The 24,108-nt window shown below is 34.4% G+C and overlaps 1 protein-coding gene and 1 non-coding gene across 6 annotated transcripts in view; both read right to left on the reverse strand.

Moving 5' to 3' along the window:
* LOC118263117 (choline transporter-like 2) overlaps positions 1-18,840 on the reverse strand; it is a 29,353-nt gene extending 10,513 nt beyond the window's left edge. For 2 of the 5 annotated variants that reach the window (XM_050697388.1, XM_050697384.1), the window contains exons 1-2: positions 18,674-18,840; positions 18,363-18,513 (exon numbers count right to left, since the gene is read on the reverse strand). In XM_050697388.1, coding sequence (XP_050553345.1) covers positions 18,363-18,378 — 16 coding nt within the window. In that variant the 5' untranslated portion in view covers positions 18,379-18,513; positions 18,674-18,840. Of the gene's footprint in view, positions 1-1,542; positions 1,577-18,362 lie in introns of those variants that run through there. The other 3 variants (XM_050697385.1, XM_050697387.1, XM_050697382.1) reach the window with 3 other exon arrangements.
* A 2,958-nt stretch (positions 18,841-21,798) lies between these two features.
* Trnat-agu (transfer RNA threonine (anticodon AGU)) lies at positions 21,799-21,872 on the reverse strand. Its single transcript has one exon. It is a non-coding gene; the product is annotated as a tRNA-Thr (tRNA).
* Positions 21,873-24,108: the final 2,236 nt, after the last annotated feature.

A 24,108-nucleotide genomic window follows, 5' to 3' on the forward strand; every position in this document is an offset into this window, starting at 1 on the left:
AGCTAACTCCGATATATTATTATGTAGATCACATTCTTGCAACAATTACAGAATATAGACAAACCTCGTGTTATCCAAGCTCTTTCTAGCTTTTATGGGGCAAAACCTGTTTGTAGCGGCTTTTTCCTGTTTTTGTAGTTTTTTTTTTTAAATTAAGTAACCTTACATACCAGTTGAACGAGGTCTTGAGAAATTAAAAGATCACTTGTGAATTTACTTTTTGTTATTTAAAGTGTTTACACACATTGTACATTTTATCTTTTATCTTTTTTTAGGTTTCCTTTACCTAAATAGAAACACAACATATTTATACTAATTTCCTATTAGGTAGTTTAGTTCATGATATGAATTAAGGTGTTTCATTTGGTACAAAGTACCAATAATAATAAATAAACATTAACTGTTTGCATTTCGCACTCAAAGACCTTTACTAATACCAGTTATACCGGCAGTTGCCATTGTATCATTATTTATTAGGTCGTCAGTATTTCCCCACTACTCGTACTACCGACACTGGCCGGAAAAACTAAGTACAAATATAGCCATTATATCTGTTACCTGTATAAAGCGAACCTTGTGATTTTTATAAATAGTGCGGGTTTTTTATTCTACGCATTGGTACGGCACTATTAAAATCACATTTGTGCTGTTACTAGGCAGGGCGTGTGAAGAGTTCCATAAGAGGTTATAGGTCTTTTATGGTGTAGGTGTAGATAATGGTATACACGAGTATTTGAGTTGGCTCGACTTAATTTTTTTTTAGAAGTGTTAGGCAGAGATGTGCTTTCTTGTATTAAACTTATTTAGATGTGTGTTATGAATACTATGTACCTAGTAGTACCTACTTTTAATATGCCTATAAGGCTCAATATAATATAATTTTATTACAACTTTAGTGAGACATACTAAATTAATTATTATGTCATCGGCTTCCATAAACTCAATTTGGGTACCTTAACTGCACTAAACGACTCAATTTAATGTTTTAATAATACACACTTATTCAATGTTATATATCTATATGGATATGAATTACATACATAATTTAACTGCTTCAATATTATTTTCACATAATTCCAAATAATTTACAAACAACACAAATTCGTCAACTACCATAGAAAAGTAATATGGAATCGCTAATTCTTCGCTGGAATAAGGCTTCACTTGTACACGTCAATGTAAAACCTAATCACATTTCACATTTTGAACGTTTTTCGACTCGATAATAATCGATTTATTAATTAAAACATTGAAAGAGAAAATTTTTTTTAAATCAACAGCATAATATACTGCACTGTGGTATATTACACATGGAAACGCGTGAGGTAATGAACTAATGACATAACGATAAATGGTGCAAAATATAATCGTCAAGGTTTTCTCCCGACACATCACTTTTGATAATAAAATAAGGGCTCATGTTTTATCACTGTAACACTGTTTTAATAGTTTGTTTACATGAACTAAGCAAGCGAGCTGCAAGATAACCGGATTTGTTTTACGATAAAGTTTTAAAGGAAACTGACGAAAATTTATAGGTACGAGTAAATATGCGGCCGCTTCAGCGTCACATAGTAAACTGGCCAGTGACTTTGTATGTTCCATGAGTCTGTGATGTAAGGTGCCATTCATAATGCGCTGAGACTACGAGAGACAATGGCGTCGTGTAGTTTTTTTTGTTATTGTTTCTTTAATTTCATATGGCTGTGGTATAATGGTTGGGAAGCCACCTGTTACTGCCTCGATAGTCATATTTACCATGACTATGTTTAAGTAGTAAGTAGGGTAGGTACATAATGAATTTCGTAATGTTGACTCAATGCATTTTTGTTGAACGATATTTTCTTTGAGTATTATCTTATATCAGACATAGCATACATATTCACAAAAATGACTAATTCGTTATTTCCAAAACAGCAACTTTGTCATACATGCTTGCTTACCAATATACTTTATGCCTATGTGTCATTACGGATATCAAAACATCATTTTAATCATAACTTCTAGACGCGATTCAATCGATTTACAACTATTTTTAATTAATAAATGAAGTTAGATTAATTAAAAAATAATAGATGATAAATAATGAGGTTAACACAAAATGGACGTGTAAGAATTTCCTTACCGATAACAGTACGGAATAACCTGGTGATTAAAATCTAACAATAACTCATAATGCACCAGCTTTGTGTGAGAAATGTAAACGGTTAACAGCAGGTTGGGATTTAGAGTTGAACTCAGGCCAAATAAAACATGATTGGGTTTTTGAATTTATCATAAAACTGAGACGTAATGAGTGTGTGGGATGTATGGAGCGTAGTGCTATGCTAACTTATATGAGTCCAAAATCCTATCTCTTATGAATCCCACATTTCACACTATATTTTGCAAGTTTGTTATCATAACTGAATTGGTGTTAAAAATAATATGTCAATTCTCTACTAACGAGAACCTCTGTACCTTTCGAGAAACTTTTATTTCCCACTACACAAACTAACTTTAGAAAATAGAAAACAGTCGACGCGTGTCGGTCGCGTTTTTATAAAATTCGTGAATAGCGCCTAATGTCAACATCATAGTGAATGGCGGTGACGGTGGCTTTATTTACGTCTTGCGCTCCGATCGGCGGATCCTCGTGTCGGTGCCGCAAATAAACACAATATTACTCGCTGTAACTAGCTCTCTGTGATGCTACAGGCGAACTGTCCAATCATCAAAGATTAGACACCAATCCGACTAATTTGTTTAAGCAATTTTCTACTTAGTGCTAAACAGATATAGGGTTTAAATTTCTTTTACAATTTTGACGTTTTCGAGTATCTTGATGTGCTGGTTGGTGTTAGCAATAATAGTTTCCAGTGGCGAGGTCGTTCTACGAATTTGTCGTTTCCCACGTGACGTGTGATTCGAGTAATTAATATTGAAATGGAGCATTTAGTTTCCATTGATGGACATAAGGATGGGCATGGCTAAGTATAATAACTACGTTACCAAAATTAAATAAAATCGCCAAATTATTCATTGAAATATGTTTCTTAGAATCGAGTAGAGATTTTAAGAGACGCACACAAACGACACATAGATCCGACTCTAGCATTGAACCTAAGATCAAGAAATAACATTATAAATAATTTAATTATTATGTTATCGGCTTACTCACGTATCGTTTTGACGAGGAACTCGACTAGTTTCAAGCCATGCTAGAGGCTCATATTCATGAGCAGCATTACGCAACACACGACGCGGCGATTGTCGCACTGCTACTGGCGATTCGAGCTACGCGCCCATCGCGCCCTCTGCCTGGAATCGCGCGTACTATCCGGCGCGCGCGACGATGTTGGCTCGTTAGACTCGCTCGCCGGCGGCTGCGCAGGTGTTGGGTTCGATTCTCGGGTCGACGCAAAAACGGTGTTACATACCGCGCTTACTGTGTCACACTCCAGACCCGCAACATTGTAGGCTGACGCAGATTGCAGACTTGGCTTCCAGGCAGGAGGTAATGCCCAGCCACCGTCTCTGTTGAAGTTGGGACGACGACTTATTTCGATGGCCTCACGTACTTTCCGTGGTACGAAGTATTTCTCCCTCGCTAGTACGGAGACCTTGTCGAAACGGAGGAAGTGAGTCGTGCCCGCGCTACAAGCATGCTCGGCTACTGCCGATGTATGAGTGTCCATGTTCTTCACACTGCGTATGTGTTCCTTGAGTCTGGTTGTGATGTTGCGGCGAGTTTCCCCGATGTAACTCGAGCCACAGTCGCACGGTATCATGTATACCCCGGGAACTGCCAGTGGATCCTTATCCTTAGGCGAGCGTAATAAGTTCCGTAATTGACCGGGTGGGCGGAAGATCGTCCTGATGCTGTATCTTCGGCGTAACAGGTGTCCGATGGTGTCGGTTACTCCTTTCACATATGGTAAGAATGCTGGAGTCCGCTCCGCAACTGCCGGTCGTCTTTTACATGATGAACTCGCCAGTCGAGTACATTGGCGCCAGTTGTACCCATTTGTTTCCAGTACCTGTTTAAGGTGATCAAGTTCCGCGTCAATGTACTGGGGATCACACAGGTTCAGTGCCCGGTTGATTAAAGTACGGGGAACAGAGGCAAGGTGGGAGGGATGATGGTGTGAGTCGGCTCGTAGGTACCGGTCTGTGTGTGTCGGTTTACGGTAAACCGTGTGTGACAGGCGGCCGTCTGTTTCACGTCTCACGAGCACGTCTAAGAACGGCAACATTCCTTCCTTTTCCTCCTCAGTGGTGAACTGAATGCTACCGTGCACCGAGTTTAGGTGTCCCACGAATTCAGCCACATGTTCCCGGTTGATGACGGCGAATACGTCATCAACATATCTCCACCAGTATCGCGGGCGCACCGGGGCGGATGTTAAGGCTTGACCCTCAAACCACTCCATATACATATTAGCAACCACTGGCGCTAGCGGCGAACCCATAGCAACTCCGTTCACTTGCTGGTAATAATCCCCTCTCCACAAGAAATAACCTGTTGTCAGGCAATGGCTTACACAGTCAATGTATCCAGTAGGTAAATCTGTCCCGCTCAAAGTTGTGGTGATAATATTTATTGCCTCATCTACTGGAACATTTGTAAAAAGTGATGTGATGTCGAAACTCATGATTATCTCTTTTTCTTGGAGTTGGATATCAGCCAATAGTGTGATGAAGTGACGGGAATCCTTCACATATGAGTTCGTTTTCCCAGTAAAAGGTTGTAATATAGTTGCCAGATGCCGCGACAGTTTGTAGGTTGGTGCATCAATCTGACTAACTATAGGTCTCAGGGGCCAGTTTGGTTTATGTATTTTGGGCAAACCGTAGATCTTGGGCGGTGTAGGGTTATGAGGGCGTAATTATAAATAATTTACTAACAAAAGAAATATAGAACAATAACAAAGTCAAAATACACTCCGTTAGATAGGACAATTAGTTGTAAATGTTCCCATACTTTGGTTGTAGGGAAAACCAAACAGAGCGTGACACATAGCTACTCCTTAGTGAGTCCTGCACTGCACGTCATTCTCAGTGGTTAATGAGTTATCAGTTTTAAATAAAATCATTATACCTACTCCATTGTTTTTACCTTCAAGGTTGGTTTAATAAATGTTTTCACTCGTGGATTATTCATTTCACATTGATTGTAATTACAGTTTTATTATATTGAGTAGTAAATAACTTATTTTCCTAGGCACAGGCAATGTTGTATCCGGTTGTAACAAGCTATAAAGTTTCTTCCTCAAACTCTAAAATAAAATAAGTTCACTTCAGCCAATTTCGTCGGGAAATAAATAGGTGTGACATTTTTATGTAGATAGAAACAAGCTTCTTTTCTACACTTCGGATGCATTACAAATATTAGGTATGTTTTGGGAGAGTGGTTGTTGTCATCATGTGCATGTGCTGGTATGCTTCAGAATTTGTCGCCACTTCTCGCGCACTGCAGCCTTCCTAATGCATTGAACCATTAAGTGCAGTTTCAATTTGATCTGTCCATCGCATCGCTGACCTGCCACGCGCTCAATATTATGTACTACGCGTAAAAATATTATTCATTGATGAATCATATTTCTACGGGTATGCATTCGTAATAACGTATTCGGAAATCAGGCAAAGCTTGTTTTTATTTTTATGAAATTTCCAAATGTACCACGAAAATTATGATGAGTCCGTAGAAGCGTCTAGATGTTTTCTTTATGCTTTTGTTTATCATTATTAAGTAATCCTGTTTACTTTTTCAATTATTTTACCTATTTCCGTAGCACAATCAGCTAATAAAGTAATCAGTCAATTCTCAGAATAGTATTGTAAACTGTTATCAACTTACCTACATCAAATTATCAAGCAAATCCATTAGGTGGATTCTGTCAGAATTATATCAAAAGATTATCTTTTAGATTTAGTAATAGTTACTTAAAATATACATCATATGGTTTCCGAAAATAACTAAAAAGCAAATTACGTACTTGTATAGAAGTCTGGTTGCTTTCTTTTCTTTGTATGACCGCTCAATGTCGACTAAGATAAATGAGTAATACCTAACTAAACGTACAAGCATTTGTTTGATGTAAAAAAATACGTATACGCTCATCTAGAAACACAGGATACAGGTGGAGATTCATGCACTTCTTCGTATTTTTTATTAACCACCACGTATTTTGACCAAGGCGCAAAATTTGTAAACTTTTTCTGTGCGGCTCGCCTGTTGAGTCCACATGTTTGCAAGCCTGCAACATTAGCAGCGGTAAAGAATTACTACGCACTACACGTCACGAACTACGCGCTACGAACTACGCGCTACCGGCGCTACGATCGACGGATAAAATCAGGACTTATAGATTTGGGCCTGGGCAAGTAGAGGTATGAAATTCGTTCTACATAAGGTCTGATTTATTAGAGTGGTAACTGTATGGCTTCGTCATGGCAACATTTTACATGAAAATGTTTGTTGTGAAATTACTTTGTATTAACTACTGACTATTTGTTTTTTGTTTTTGAAAGTGACACAAAGAAGAAACGATGTAACTTGACATTAAACAATTATAGAACTCTAAACAAAATAAAATCACACTGCAGACTTTCTGACGGGATAACAACACAGAACTATTCATAGGTTTATGTAACATCTATTTTTCATTCCAATTTATTTTACGTAGACTATCTGTACGAGAAGTAGATTATAGCTACATAACAAGGGACACGTAAAGAAATCATAAAGCCAAAAAACTTCGCCTAATATAGTTAATATCAAACTTGAAACATAGCGTTCACTCAGCTGAATAAATAGTCACATTTATATGAATAATATTATGAAGCTATCTCTGCTAAATCTATACATATAATAAAATCGTAGAAAAGTGCTGTCTGTACATTGAAAATAAAAATAAAAAAAATAGCAGGGGTTATTGTTATGTCGATGTCGAACCCAAAAATGTAATTAACTTTTTTTTTGTCTGTTTGTCTGTTTGTCTGTTTGTCTGTTTGTCTGTTTGTCTGTTTGTCTGTTTGTCTGTTCGTCTGTGCGCGCTAATCTCAGAAACGGCTGATCCGAGTTGGATGCGGTTTTCACGAATATATTGTGGGATGCTTAAATTTACATTTAGTGTTTGTTTCATGTCAATCGGTTCATAAATAAAAAAGTTATGTCAAATTAAAGAATCACGTCGAACATTCTATGCTTATACCATTAATCTGGATTTGGTTGAAATTTGGTACAGATATAGTTTAGAACCTTAGAAAGGACATAGATATATTTTTATTTCAAAAATCAAAAAATAAAATAAAAATAAAATAAAAATAAAATAAAATAAAATAAAAATAAAATAAAAATAAAATAAAAATAAAATAAAAATAAAATAAAAATAAAATAAAAATAAAATAAAAATAAAATAAAAATAAAATAAAAATAAAATAAAAATAAAATAAAAATAAAATAAAAATAAAATAAAAATAAAATAAAAATAAAATAAAAATAAAATAAAAATAAAATAAAAATAAAATAAAAATAAAATAAAAATAAAATAAAAATAAAATAAAAATAAAATAAAAATAAAATAAAAATAAAATAAATATAAAATAAAAATAAAATAGAAATAAAATAAAATAAAAATAAAATAAAAAAAAAATAAAATAAAAATAAAAATAAAAATAAAATAAAAATAAAAATAAAATAAAAATAAAATAAAAATAAAATAAAAATAAAATAAAAATAAAATAAAAATAAAATAAAAATAAAATAAAAATAAAATAAAAATAAAATAAAAATAAAATAAAAATAAAATAAAAATAAAATAAAAATAAAATAAAAATAAAATAAAAATAAAATAAAAATAAAATAAAAATAAAATAGAAAGAAAATAAAATAAAAATAAAATAAAATAAAAATAAAATAAAAATAAAAATAAAAATAAAATAAAAATAAAAATAAAATAAAAATAAAATAAAAATAAAATAAAAATAAAATAAAAATAAAATAAAAATAAAATAAAAATAAAATAAAAATAAAATAAAAATAAAATAAAAATAAAATAAAAATAAAATAAAAATAAAATAAAAATAAAATAAAAATAAAATAAAAATAAAATAAAAATAAAATAAAAATAAAATAAAAATAAAATAAAAATAAAATAAAAATAAAATAAAAATAAAATAAAAATAAAATAAAAATAAAATAAAAATAAAATAAAAATAAAATAAAAATAAAATAAAAATAAAATAAAAATAAAATAAAAATAAAATAAAAATAAAATAAAAATAAAAATAAAATAAAAATAAAATAAAAAATAAATTTATTCCGGACATACAGCGCCATCTATTGTTCAATTTCGTACTTATAGTACGGAATTGAACAATGTCGGGCTGTTCCTATACTCCGTAGATAGATGGCGTTGATCGCGCAATGGTGTAACTACAATTGTTCAGTTCATATTATTGTTTTAATTCATTGGAAATTTGTTTTTACAAAATAGTAAAAAGCAATGAAAAATATAACATAATACAACTTTTAGTACAAAGAAAACGCTCTAACGGAGTATAGATAATTCTATGTCGATCGTTACACGACTTCGGTTCATGTTATTGTTTTAATTCATCGAAAAAAAGTTAACAAATAGTAAAAAGGTATGAAAAAAATGCCCGAACGGAGTATAAATAAATAATCCAAGTTGTCTTTATCCTCGATAGATGGCGTTGGGATCGAAATAGATTGCGCTATGGTTTTGTTACAATTATTTGGTTGGGTATCGGCCGAGCGCTTCGGCACTATTGTAGAAAATGTGTATTATCAGTCGTATGATTATTTGTCTGTAGTGGTCCTGCTGTTTCGTATATTCTAAATTGGTTTCGTTGTATTTGTCAATTAATAAGTTTATTTGTTGGGTTTTCCTGGTTTTCTGGTTAAACTTTTTAACGTAGGTTTAGTTTGATATCGATTATTAGTAGTTACTGTAGTTAGTTTTTTTAATAAAATTGTAAGTCTAATTTATAAATTAATTAGATTAGATTTAAGTCGTTTCTTTTAAATTATTTAGTTTAAGCTTGGTTATTATAGCATAAAGGATAGGTTCTAATATAATTTCTTTTTTAATTGTTATAAATTCGTAATTCGTAGCTTTCTTTAGTTTTAAGTTAGTTTTCATCTTAAGTTCGGAAAGATTATAATATTTCTTTAGTTAAAGTCCGTTTTTAAACTATTTTTTCAATGCCCTAAGTGAGTATACATCTATTAAAATCAAACGCAGAGCTCATTATGTTGATTTTTGAAGAGTTCCCTGGAATATCTTCCACATCTCATTTTTGAAAAGATCCCGCGAGATCGGGAACTCATCATCATCATCATCATCATCATCAGCCTATAGCTATGGGAACTATGTGGTTAAAACCAAAAATTTGCCGGAAGTCACTATTCCACGCGAACGAAGTCGCGGGCAAAAGCTAGTACAAAATAGAAATGTAGGATTGGTCTCGAAAGACATTATCACGCTATGACAACAATGCAATCATGACTCATGTTTTCACTTTTTAATTAAAAACTGTGTTCGTTGAGTACCTGTAGTTAATGTACCCTTCATATCGTAGATAATCGCAGTATGTCGGGTTTGTTTCATAAAACGTGTGTTTAATATAATACTTAAGTGGAACATTGCGTGTTAAGTTTTGTCCTTGAAAAGTCAGTCAAACGCCAGAACATTGTTATGAAGACTTCTTCACTGTTTTTTTTTTTTCATGGTACCTCTCTGATGATGCGTGTACGTGAGTAAACCGTGAGTTTTAGTGTGACGGTAAATGGCAATAGACTCACTAGACTAGACTTTTGCATGGGATGATGAGAATCATGCATACTAGGGTATTATTCTACATTTTTTTAAACATTAAACACATATTTGTTCTGTTTTGTTTTTCAAACATAAATAATTTCGAGGATACATTGATTTGAAACATCGTGAGACGTCTGATTTACTACATTTTATAGGGTAACGTGGCGTAACGACCTCCCACTACACCTTATCTAAGATTTTGTTATTTTTTTGCATACACTGTCTACTACATTATTATAGTTGTAATAAAATTGTAAACCACCTTTTTGCGTAAAATGTGAATTAAAAAAACTACCATTTCACTCAAATTGTATTAACATTAAATTTTATTTCATCCTTTTTGGGAAGTCGGTTAATAAAACGGCTTTATTTTACTTCACGTACTTCGACTTCAACATATGTAAATAACGTTATTACCTGTCTACTTCGAACAAGAGCTCTCTGTTCCTAGTCTTAACGACTTGGTTATGTTTATTAACTTACTGATGAACGACTGTCAGTAATCAGATCTATTAGGTAACATGTCCGTCATTGGTACATTACTACAAATAAATGCCACATGACGCATCGGGGAGATTCTAAGGTTAGAAGGTTGATTATGTAATGCAAGTCGCGTCGATCACGGGCTCACGGTCCAACGGCTCCAGCGAAGAAAACATGTGTGACAGTCATGCATGGCATACGGTCTTGAAATTTTTAGCAGGAAAAAAATGTGTCAGTGAATTTTAAAATTGAAGAGTTTCAAATACTTTCCAAATATTTTACTATTTACGTCAATTTTTGTCAGTACCTAATTGTAAACATTTTTTTTTTTGCTAAGTACTACAACTTAGTGGCTGTGCCGTTTACCTACTTACTACATTATATAATGTACTTACATAAATGTATATAGGTGTCATTATTGTGTCCAGATGATGAGTAAATAAAACGTCTATTTAGAAAATTAAATACTATGTCGTACGACAACGGCGTCTATTTGATAAATTGTTATCTGCAGATTACACAAATTGGCCAATATACATATGATTAAATTTTAATAATAAATCTTACATATTAATGAGTAAGATATCTTCAAGAAAATTCCAACTATTGTATTGGTTCATATTACGTATATAGTTCCCGCTATTTATCTAAATCCTTGATGAATTTTAACGATTAGAAATCTTACTACACGGATATTAGGTCATCGATAAGGATATTATCGATTATCGATCATTGATCAATTGATCAATTAGCCGATTTTTAGTTTGTAATGAATAAATAAATACCTAGAAATAATACGGACTAATAAAGTCCATGGTAAACAAAAACATTTAGATTTCCGAATGGGTACTCAGATTTTCTTTCAATGCAACGTCACGCCTTTTATTCCCTAAGGGATAGACTGAGGTACACATTACGGCATGTTATAAGTTAATTAAAATGGGAGCAGCTAATTTACATACTTATAGATATAGCGAACATAAGAAAACTTGAACCTAAATAAATGAGAGAACTGATAGCGTTTCCATTACCTAAAGATTTGTAGAAATCTGAAACACTAGTTGTATTTAACACCTATTTTTAAGTCATTACAAAACACGTATCACGATCGTTGAGTAGGTACCTATTTAAAAATAGTCATAACAAAATGCATCAGCATAATTATATTATGACCACTTGGATCAGTCACACACACATACACACACTGGAATCGACTCCACACAATTTATGTTATGCAAACGTTAAAACTGTTACGTATAATAATGTCACAAGTTTTGCAACACAAGGAAATCGGCAAATTATATATTTTCATTAATAATGGGTTTATTTTGATACTGCAATGCTTTAAATGTTGCTGGCATAGTATTTTCTGTAATATAGACTGACTGGCTGACATCAGAGATTGTTATTGCTCTATTTTTGAAGAAAAATAAAAAGATTAATCATAGGTAGCAGTAGCTGCTGTAGAGGTACTCTTCAATTCAATTCAATTATGATATAAATAGTGAAGACATGTAATAGACGTTGCTTCAATAACAATATAAACAGCCCGTGACAGTCCACCGTTGGACTATTATTGACCCCCGTACATAAGAATATTAGCCATAATTTCAATACTTAGCAGGCAGGTTAGAGATCGGAGTTTAAAAAGTGCAGGTTTATAAGACACTGTTTACTGCCTGATCTCTGGCATATGTGCAGTCTCGTAGTGTACCTACCTAGTGTGTAAACATCGCTTACACTTGATAATAAGCAATTATCTTCTACTTAAGCTTAACATTATCAGGAATCAGTGGCGTCATGTTTAAAACATTTTATTTTGACATTGTAGGCTAGATAACCTAATGTCTGTCTGCTAAGTCTGTGCTAAATTCGTTGTGACATTTCCCCATGAATATACATGATCAATTCTTAGCCGCCTACAGCATCTAAGTACAGTTAGGTTCAGACTAAATGGTCTATTCATAAGATAAAAATTAGGCAGTGTACGTCGTTGGCTGAGTGGACCGAGACGTAGCTGCTGCCGTCTGTTGAACAAAGATGAGTCTAGATGAGTCTAAACCTTACACCACAGGTTTTAATATACTCAAATCAATTAAAGTCGTGGTGGCCCGGAGTTTAAGACGCCCGCTTCTCCTACATGATAGGCAAGCACCAATGTAGCTTATAAATTAATTATTATATTATCGGCTTACTCACGTATTTGTTTGACGAGGAACTCGACTAGTTTCAAGCCATGCTAGAGGCTCATATTCATGAGCAGCATTCTGCGACACACGACGCGGCGTTCCTCGTCAAACAAATACGTGAGTAAGCCGATAACATAATAATTAATTTAGTATGTCTCACGAAAGTTACAATAAAATTAATGTAGCTTTTTCCGAGATATAAGTATGTACTTTCTAAGATTATTTAGACACCACTGACAAACGATGAAGGCAAACATCGTGAGGCTTGCATCGTGAAGCGTGAAAAAACCTGGGCTTATAATTTCTAATTATAAGTCTGAAATATTAATGCTATGTCTCCGTGCGAGAAGAGGCCCGTTAAAATGCGTGACGTATGTATGTATTATGTATTAGCTTTTGCCTGCGACTTCGTTCGCGTGGAATAGTGACTTCCGACAAATTTTTGGTTTTAACCACATAGTTCCCGATCTCGCGGAATCTCTTCAAAAATGAGATGTAGAAGATATTCCAGGGAACTCTTCAAAAATCAACATAATGAGCTCTGCGTTTGAATTTAATAGACGTATACTCACTTAGGGCATTGAAAAAATAGTTTAAAAACGGACTTAAACTAAAGAAATATTATAATCTTTCCGAACTTAAGATGAAAACTAACTTAAAACTAAAGAAAGCTACGAATTACGAATTTATAACAATTAAAAAAGAAATTATATTACAACCTATCTTCTATGCTATAATAACCAAGCTTAAACTAAATAATTTAAAAGAAACGACTTAAATCTAATCTATCTAATTAATTAAGAAATTAGACTTACAATTTTATTAAAAACTAACTACAGTAACTACTAATAATCGATATCAAACTAAACCTACGTTAAATAATTTAACCAGAAAACCAGGAAAACCCAACAAATAAACTTATTAATTGACAAATACAACGAAACCAATTTATATAGAATTTCAATGTACAGACAGCACTTTTCTACGATTTTATTATATGTATAGAGAAATAAAAACTATCCTATGTCTTTTCTAAGGTTCTAAACTATATCTGTACCAAATTTCAACCAAATCCGTCAAATAGTGGCGGAGATTAATGGTATAAGCATAGAATAGTGTTCGACGTGATTCTTTAATTTGACATAACTTTTTTATTTATGAACCGATTGACATGAAACAAACACTAAATGTAAATTGAAGCATACCACAATATATTCGTGAAAACCGCATCCAAATCGGATCAGCCGTTTCTGAGATTAGCGCGCATAGACACACAGACAAACAGACAAACAGACAAACCGACAAACAGACAAACAGACAAAAAAAAAGTTAATTACATTTTTGGGTTCGACATCGACATAACAATAACCCCTGCTATTTTTTTTATTTTTATTTTCAATGTACAGACAGCACTTTTCTACGATTTTATTATATGTATAGATATGTTATGTTGTCTACTAACACTTAACCAAAGAAAGAGAGTTAGCTGTGAATTTAGAGTTTATTATCAAAGTCCATAATGAATTCATGAGTGACATTTATATCCAACGCTAATATTAATTGGATATTTCTATTTTACTATTTTGTTGATAACACGTGACCGAACTGTTCACCTATAAGTGATAATAAAATAAACCAGATTATGTACCTCTTACATAGAATTAGTACAAACAATGATACCAGCGAACATGTATCTAGATGACGTACACTCGAGTGATCCTATTGAAATAAGTAATATGTTTTCGACTTTTTTCACTTCAGTTTATGAACCTTCTAATTTTGATCCCACAGTGTGGCAGCCACCAAACGCATACGCAGATAATGCGTCTATATTTTCAGATATTTACTTGTCTAAGGATGTTGTACTTAATGCAATTAAGAAATTAGATTTGAATAAGGGTCCCGGTCCTGATTCTTTACCACCTATTTTTTTTAAAAAGACCGCAGAATGTATAGTTTGTCCTCTCCATATAATATTCAACAAATGTTTATGTGTAGGAACTTTTCCCGATATTTGGAAATGCGCTAATATTACACCGGTCTTTAAAACTGGGGATAAACATGATGTAAAAAAACTATCGTCCTATCTCGATATTGTCTATCTTGTCGAAGCTTTTTGAGGGTCTTGTGCACAATGAATTATATTCACACATTCACCACCTTATTTTAAGTGAACAGCATGGATTTATTAAGCGTCGTTCGACGAATACTAATCTCCTGGTATTTACTGACTTTTTATTCAAAACGATGGACGATCAAATTCAAGTTGATGCTATTTACACGGACTTTCGGAAGGCTTTTGACAAGGTAGACCACAAACTACTTTTAGATAAAATTGCCTTCAACGGCATCCGAGGAAATCTGTTACGTTGGTTCAAGTCATATATTTTTAATAGGTCACAAAAAATCGTTATAAATGGCTATCAGTCCAATTCCATTGTTGTCAGTTCCGGTGTGCCCCAAGGCTCAATTTTGGGACCATTGCTTTTTGTCCTGTTCGTGAATGACATAAAAAAATGTTTTACTCACTCTCGATTTCTAATGTCTGCAGATGATATCAAAATTTACAAGTCTTGTAAAAACATTCAGGATTGTCAGTTACTACAGGAAGACTTAGATAGGCTTTCTCGTTACTGTTCGAACAATAAACTTCAGCTCAGTTTACCCAAGTGTAATGCAATCACTTTCACAAAAAATAAAAATATTATCACATATGATTACAAGCTAGATGATATGATTCTAAAAAAAGTTAGCAACATAAGAGATCTTGGGGTCACAATGGATTCTAAATTGCATTTTGACGTCCATATTGATAATATTGTTAATAAAGCGTATCGTATGTTTGGTTTCGTATTGCGATCGTCAAATGACTTTAAAAGACCGTCTACTTTCTTACTTCTATATAAAGCTTTAGTTCGTTCTCAATTGGAATACGCAGTCCCGATTTGGAGTCCCATTTTTGATGTGTATAAAACTAAAATAGAAATGGTTCAAAAAAAATTCTTGCGTGCCACGCACTATAGAACCGCACACTCAAAACTACCATACAAACAACTGTTAAAACGTTATAATCTTCAGAGTTTGGAGTCTAGACGCAGTTTATTAATGACCATGATGCTGCATGGTTTATGTAACAACAAGTTTGACTGTCCTGAAATTACAAATAACATATGCTATATTGTACCTAGAACTGTGATGCGTCGAGAGGCGCGCGTGCCCCAGCTGTTCCACACTGCAAGGTGTAGAACCCACGCGGGGGCACGGGCGCCTCTCCGACGTATGGTAGATACGTATAACTCACACTATATAACCCTTGATATTTTTGCACTTCCCAACTTCAAGTTTAAAAGAATGGCCACTGAAATTTTATATCCCTAAACATGTAATTGTATATTTATATATGTATATATTTTATACCTTTCTGTTCCATGGTCGCACGCACCTATTTTTCTTAATTTCAATTATATTATTCCGCGGACATTAGTGTGGGTTACACATCTACCTTTTATTTTCTATACCTAGTTTTTTTTTTTATTGTATCTGAAATGTGTAACTGTTTTATGTCCCAATAAAGAAAAAAAAAAAAAAAAAAACAAGTTCATGATTTTTAAATGTTTCAAGGTTAGCCTCCCGGGAAGTGAACCGGTGTCACAACTTCACGAACGGAGTGCGAATGTGAGCGAGGTCTCGTCACAGTATCGGTATGACATTCAGATTCATGGTAAATTCTTATCTGACCCATTTTGTCAGCGGAAATACATGGTTTGGAGGAAAGGACACAATGCGCCGTGGTGACTCACATGGTAACAAGTTGACTGGGAAGTTACACAAAACATAACAAAACCCATGAAGAAAGAATTCATCAACAAATAATAATTTTGAAAAAAAAAATGTTATCTTTCTGTGGAAGGAAAATCACTTGTGAGGCAAGAGAGACTGTCAGGCTCTTACTAAAAACCAACCCGTTCCTTCTCCTCGCTTTGAGCTCCAGCCCCGGTAACCTATTACGTTGTTCGCAACACCGGATTGCGATAGTAGGTAAGATATCTGGAATTAGACCCGGCCGTATAGCATCGCCGTATAGCAGTAGACCCAACCTCAACTTCTAGTACGGAAACTCAAAATTAGTGATAAAGCGGTTGTTAGATCATACATCTTTATCAGTACACCCATTCAAGGATTACTAACCGTGACAATATAGTCTCGAAAAGAAACTACTGACACAAGCGGACCTTACTCTTGCATCCGACTTATCACCACAGGTGGAACTATGGAACAAATAGCTACCGTACTTAGGAACGTTGTAACTCAGTAACAGTGATAGGTAGCTACTGCTCCCGACCTTTGTAAACAACCATACATTATATAATTGTATGACATCACGCCTGCAATTCCTGAAAGGCGTAGGCAGAAGTCTACTTATTTACTTTAGCAACAGTACTTCTAATAATTACACCCACTTTTCAACACGTATTATTTGTTATACTTTTGTATTAAAGGGTGGTGTGGTGATGTTTCGCCTCTTCTCGCAGATGTCTATGATGAGAATATGTATGATGCCCAATTCGCTTGCAACGTGAATAGTTTATGGCAAACCCTCTAGCATTGGACTGTCCCGGGTCCTTGATGACGATGTTCTTTTCTTATCATCATCATCAGCCCCTTATCGTCAGTTTCTCAAATTTTGGTCACATTAGGAACTCTCCTACATTTTTTAAATTTCAAAATCGAATGTTATTCTCATAATTCCTGAATGAAACATTGAGGTTGGCGGACATAAATCATTTACTTCATTACATGTATGGGTAACAGAGAGTAGACTGTAGAAGGCATGGAAACAGTTTAATGGGAGATAATGATAACTTACATCCAAATAATTGTGCATATATAATTAATAAAAATACGCCCTTCCATTTTGAATGAATGTTATAGTTAATGCCAGATATCAAAAAAACATGCACGTAGGCATCAGTATATCAGTATCACGGTATCAACATTGTGTATGTGTGTGCATTGTATCAAACGCTTTAGTGTTAATACCTCCATATGAGACTGAGCAAATATGGAGCCTATCGCCAAATGTAATTATCGCGGTTATCTCCTCTCCGTTTAAATAAAGATAATTTAACGCCACCGTAACTAACACAGCTAGATTCAAAACTAATAATTATTATCTACGTAAAACTTATACATATTCACTTTTTACATCGTTCTATATTGTAATAAGGTAAACACAAAATTAATTCATTTAATGTTTATTTGCATCAGAATTACCTGCCTAGTATGTAACCAATCTATACTGGTATTCAAAGTATTTCAAAGCACAGAAACTGCTCTATAATTTTGTAGTTCAGTGATCTACTATATTCTACTCCATTGTAATGAATTTCAATTGAATTACGCTTCCTCGTTCGCTCTTTGTGAAGGGATTTTGATATTCAACACCGAAAGGTAGTCGACTAAAAAATTCTATTCAGTGCATCCAACCAAAAACAAACGTCAAGATATTTTTTTGCTTTTTGTTTGATCGCTAGTTGTCTCAACGAAAATAGAAATCTAAAATTGTAGGAGGTAAGTTATTTATAATTATTTTTGGTCACAGCATCGTATGACAAACGAGTTAATCTCTCCTCTAATTTCTATAATTTTAAACTTACGAAGGTATGTAGTTTTTGTTACAAGTTTAAACACACGAAAGTATCAAAATGCATTCCACTCGTACAATTTTCATAGCATTTGCCTTGAATTTATTCTAGGCGCGCTGTGGCAATAAAATAACGAAATTATGAAGTAAATCTTTGAATGAAACTAATCTCTTTTCATTGTTCTTTTTTTAAAAAAATACTTGTGTAACACAACTCACCATAATCCTTGCCCATAGCGGATCACTGGCAGCTAGTTAGTTAATTTAGTCACAGCACAATTGGAACATTCAGTCAATTTAATCCTCTGCACGGCTCGCTCCGATGCAATAAAAGTTGACACCAACAAATCTCCAACATTCAATGTTATTTCTGCAATATTTTCAATGGTTACACATCGGCCAAGAAAAACACCAACAAACACTTTACCGCGACCAATTAGGCCTTTATTAAGTTTAATGAATTGAGTAAAAAGTTGCAATAAAGAGGAATAATTAAAATAATAAAAACACTTTATTGAATTTCCTCGTACATTTTGTTTGTTTACAGACGAGGTGAAAGTTTGTTGACATTCGAATAAGTCGAATGTGTAGCGCGGTACAGCAGTGCGAGCGGGCTGCGCGCCGAATGCTGACTGGCTTGTTCTGTTGTCGGAGTGTGCAGGCGGCGACAGTGGCCGGCGGCCTGTCTGATTCACTACTCCACTCATACATACAAAGCCAGTTTCGCTTTGTCTTGCCCGTAGTACTCGTTTTACTAGCTGTGCATCGTCGTGGTTCTTTGTAATTTGTTTCTCCATATCTGGAGCAACAATAAGCTCAATTAAGCCTAAACCGTTTAATTTCAAGTGTTTTTAAGTACCATCTTTGATGATTAACCAACTGTTGAATGTTGTTTTTGTAACTTTTCACAATGGTTCGCTCAGTTTTTTTCCTCAGGAAAAACGACAATGAGCACTGTGCAGCTGTGCACCTAAAAATATTTATCTTCACAACTTTTCCCCATTTAATTATGTCATATGTGCACATTTTCCATTATTTGTAATAAATAATCAAATAACTTGTTCAATATTTCCTTGCCAATGGTTTTTTATAGAATACGAAGTTCTAGACATCTTCATTTTTTCTCGCCCATCCTACCTTGAAATATGTTTCCTCGTTTTGTTTAGTCATGGTAGTTATAGCCATTGTAACTAATATTAGCAACGCTAATTAGAGCGTCACTACAAACATAAAGGATTTTATGCACTTACAGTAACTGCGAAAACGAACGTAGGTACAGCTATGACACACTAAATTGTAACACTTGGAGACGTTTGTAAGTACCTAAATTATAAAAAATAAATTAAAAAAAAAACAAGAAAAGAGCAGGTGGCGGAACGGAGTTCGCTGGATTTGCTAGTAACTAATAAAAATACGAACTATTGTAATAACATTCAGGAATTTACTAAGGAAACTGCTTAGATACCTACTAAAGAGTCTATTGCCTAAAGGAAAACCCAGTACTTAGATACCGAACACAAATATTTCAGTACGCACAATATTACAATAAACAACAAAATGGATTTATAATATTTCCTATTCGATATTTTTAACATACTCACATAGGCAAGACCTAGGGTTTGGCTGAATACCTTATCCAATTTCCAAGACTTGCTTTCACAGTCATTGTCGTACTGTCTATTAGATAGTATAAAAATTAAGACCAAATTGGTCATCTGAAGGCCTAAAATGTCTCCATCCTTTCTATTTCTAAGTATCGTAAAGTTTATAGGTGGATAATTCTGATACAAACACGCCATCATCTCGAGACCATCTCGATATTATGCGCTAGGCAACCGAAAACTTGTTTTAGAACCTTAGGGTTACTACCAAACATGTAGTCTCGGGTTTAATCCTAGGTCAACATTCTTTGCCTTATAGCACGCAATGCTTAGTAGTTAAGTCTATTTTCAATTGTAATGCCTGAAAATTATAGGTACAGAATATTATGTATTTAAACCACAGGTATTGTAAAAAAATAGAAGATAATCCGAGGACAGCAACCTGGTAGACATCCCTATCCCAATTCCAAATTCAATTATTTTTTGTGCTAAGGGTAGTTATTTCAGGTAAAGTACTTACCTGCGTGCGCTGTCTGTCTCCTTCAAGCGAGTGCATTTACCTTTTTTATAAAGTCAATGCGCTGTATTACAGGACGGTACCTACCTACGTACGTATACTAGGTACTTACCTCTGTAAGAGGAATAATAGAACGTGCAGTGACGAATGTTTGTTTCTTGTTTTTATTGATGAACGTCCTCAAGATAACCCTAGATACGTTGTATGTACTTATTGATGAATGGTATAGATAAAGATATTGTGTATGTATGCACTCATGAATGAAATATGGAAATAGACTCTCCTAAAGCACGTGGATGAGTATATTATTCGGGGTAAATGGCCAGGCGAGGCGCCCCGCAGGGTCGGAACAAAGCATTTGCATTGCATCCCTGTCTGGGTGTTGACCCGCCGTCAACTTTTATAAACTAATTCATTTCACTTTTTGTTTGTTCATTTTTTTTGTCTACAAATCGCTGTTTGTTGAGTACGTCCAACTTTACTAAACTGCATACTTATACTTACGAATATTTTGCACGACATAGGTAGCAGCAAATGGTCACGTGGGCACCTAGCGGGTCACAATGAGAATGTAGGTACACCTCTGTCTTCTCCTTTATGAGTTGGAAAGGCGTGACGATAAGTCTACATATTATTACTATAACGATAGTAGGTACAAGATTAGATGCTATGTTAAGTTACTTATCTATTTCATAGAAAGTTATAAGTCAGTCCTTCAACTACATAGTTTTATGAGTAATCACTTCGTCATATCGAGACACATGATTAGATGAAAGTTAAAGGCGTAACTAAAGGACTGGATCATTTGAGCTACCTGCGTTTTTGTCGCTATTCGTTCACTATGATACCCTTTGACTTTTTATCCCAATGCGGATAATCCTCTTAAAGCAAAAGGGGTATGTCATAGTCAAAGCATTTATTTCCATTAATCCTAAATTAGGCACTTTTCCGGAATTGTCCGTCAGTCTGTCTGTCAGTGGAGCTAGGTGCTAGTCAGACTAACTAACGAAAGACTGTACAACTACGATCATCGACACCTAAAAAACGAAACTATGCCGAAAGATTCAAGATGCTGAGATATTGTAGCACCTTTTTCTTAACGCTCCAAATGATGTAGGTACCTCAAAAGCAAATTTTAATAAACATTGTGTGTTAATTCTAGGTATAGACAGGTATAGGTACTGTCTCTTTCCAGAAGTTTTGTTTTATTACGTAGCATTCAATTCTTGCTTATCAATCGAGTGACGACGACGCGACGCACTACCTAGCACAAAAATAAATCTATACCTAATAAGTATTTATTAATAGGCACACTTTCGACTTTCGAGTATAATATAATCTTCGATTCTTTAATCAATTGGTGATTGGGAAATTCCTGTGTAAAGCCGTCGTAAAGAGTGTTATCCATGATTAATTCAACCCTAATGAGTCAGTCAAGAGCTCTCCGAATAACACTAATCGTGGCGTCGTCTTCAGTTTATTTTAAGTTATAATAGCTCTTATTATCATGCAAAAAAGTTTCACCCACAGTGAACGCAGGCCCCGGCGAGATTCGAACTCGCGATCTCCTGTTTACTAGACAGGCGCTTTAACCAACTAAGCCACGGCGCCGCTGCTTCTAGTGACGAAATATAAAGTTCTATTCTGAGAATAAACAGACATTCAAAAATACATGGGATATTGATTCATTCATGCACCACAAATGACAAACGCAAAAGTTTGCTCATAAAATAAAACGGTTAGATGTAGGTACTCTCAGGTATATCTACTCTTGAAATGATCCTGAGATGACATGAAAATCAATTCTAGACATTAAGATATTATTTGCCAACATAAAGTGAATAAAGTACATAGTTAATGAAATATTATGTAAGTCATATAAGAGCATGCATGAAGAAATTAATTAATTTATAGATTGTAGAGGAAGCGAAAGAGCTGAGCTGTATAGGTAATAGTCTTATTATAGATGTGTCAGAGTATAGGTAATAGTCTCATTTGAAGGTCCATAAAACTTATTGTATATAGGCAATGTGTGCATACTGTTTATGTATGCGTAAATATATACTCACATGATGCTACTAATATCACTACATAATATAATACAAAGTCGCTTTCTCTGTCCCTTTGTATGCGTAGTTTTCTACGCAATGGATTTTGCTGTTTTTTTTTTTAATAGATAGTAATTCAAGAGGAAGGTTTATATGTATTTTACATGCAAAATATATCTCCATTGCACCCATGCGAAGCTGGGGCATATCGCTTCCTGAGAGTAAAGTAATGCAACACAACGTAAGTAGGTAAGTCCGCTTGCTAGACAACACGTAAATCTGAGCTTGCATTACAGACTGGCGCCAGTATGGCGGGGCCGGGAGTGACACCCTCTTCCCATATTATAACCCTCGGTAGTCGATCGGGAGTAAAGTTATTTTGGCTTACGTCCAAACTCGGAATTGTTATTAGTTATTATCAAAGTAAAATTCAGTAGATACGTTTTCCTTAATCCTTCCCTATGTGTGGACAATGCCTATTATAAAAAAAATACTAGTAGCTGCGTACCATATAAGCAAAAATGTTGAAACATCCTATTTTTAAGTCTTTGTGTGTATGTAATTGTTCTATATAGGTAGGATAATAAAAACAATAAGTAGAGATTTAAAACAACTTTTTTAATTTGGGTAAATCTTCCAATTACTTCTCCCTTTTTGGGCGAGGCGAGTCTCAGACTCTTACTAGTCTTACTGACTAAAAACCACCCCATTCCTACTTCTGCTTTTCGAGCCCGGAAGCCCCGGGAAACTCACTAGATAGTCCGCAGCTCCGGATTTAAAATACCTACCACTGTTACTTTGTTTCGGTCGGACGAATTCATAACTTTGCTATTTTACTAAGTGGAATTTGCTAGTTGGAGCTAAAATAGATTTTCGTTCGAGTGTCGATTTTACCTATTATACGTATCTATTAATGTAATGTTCGATTGTGTTTTACGTATCTATGTGGGAAACTGCCGCTTTGGTCAAGTGCAAGAGCAAGAGCAAGGGGCTCGGGTTCGATCCCGAGTCAGGCAAGAGTATAACCGGTTTTTCAAAATATCTGTGTTAGCACAGAGCCTGGAATTGTGCGCACAATATGGCAATAGGTTCACTCCTTACTATAATATGGGACTTGTATAACATAACTGGTAAAAATTGGTCATTGAACAGTGGTAGGTATTGCATGCCATAATATTTGACCAACCCCCATCTGAAATGAAAAGCGTGACGGTATAAAATATGTTTTCTATTTTATTTTCATGCCTAGATAATTCATAGAAATTTACTAATAAGGCAAGCACATCATCTACGTACTGCTGTTATCCTACCATAATAGTGTCTGATATTTTACTGACGATTTAAGTCGGGTACATAAAAGGGTTTGAATGTGGCCGCACCATTTAAACGCCCCGAACCGCGCGGCCGACGGAGATCTCGAAAACCAAGTGTTGCAGTTACCTGAAATTTTGGTAAACAATAGATTCAATGATAAATCTATTATATAAAAATATATATCTTATTGCCTGGCCTGCATCGTGGCTTTCACTTTTGCTGTTTCTGGTGGATAACTTTCGCTCGTGGAGGTATGCCTGCTTAAAATATCTCATTTTTATTCATCTCGTTGATAGAGTGATTGCATTGCTGAATAAGGGGTTTCAGTTTGAATTCCAGGGTCGACAAAGTGCTGTCAGTGGTTATCAGTATTTCTATTCATGGTAACATTAGTCTGGTGACTGGTGTGGCAATACACCCATCCTCTGTATACTTATATCTACAGATCTAGATCTGTGTTTAGAAAAGGGAATTAAAAACCAAGG

The sequence above is a fragment of the Spodoptera frugiperda genome, chromosome 12 (assembly GCF_023101765.2).
Source record: "Spodoptera frugiperda isolate SF20-4 chromosome 12, AGI-APGP_CSIRO_Sfru_2.0, whole genome shotgun sequence".
NCBI classification, from domain to species: domain Eukaryota; kingdom Metazoa; phylum Arthropoda; class Insecta; order Lepidoptera; family Noctuidae; genus Spodoptera; species Spodoptera frugiperda.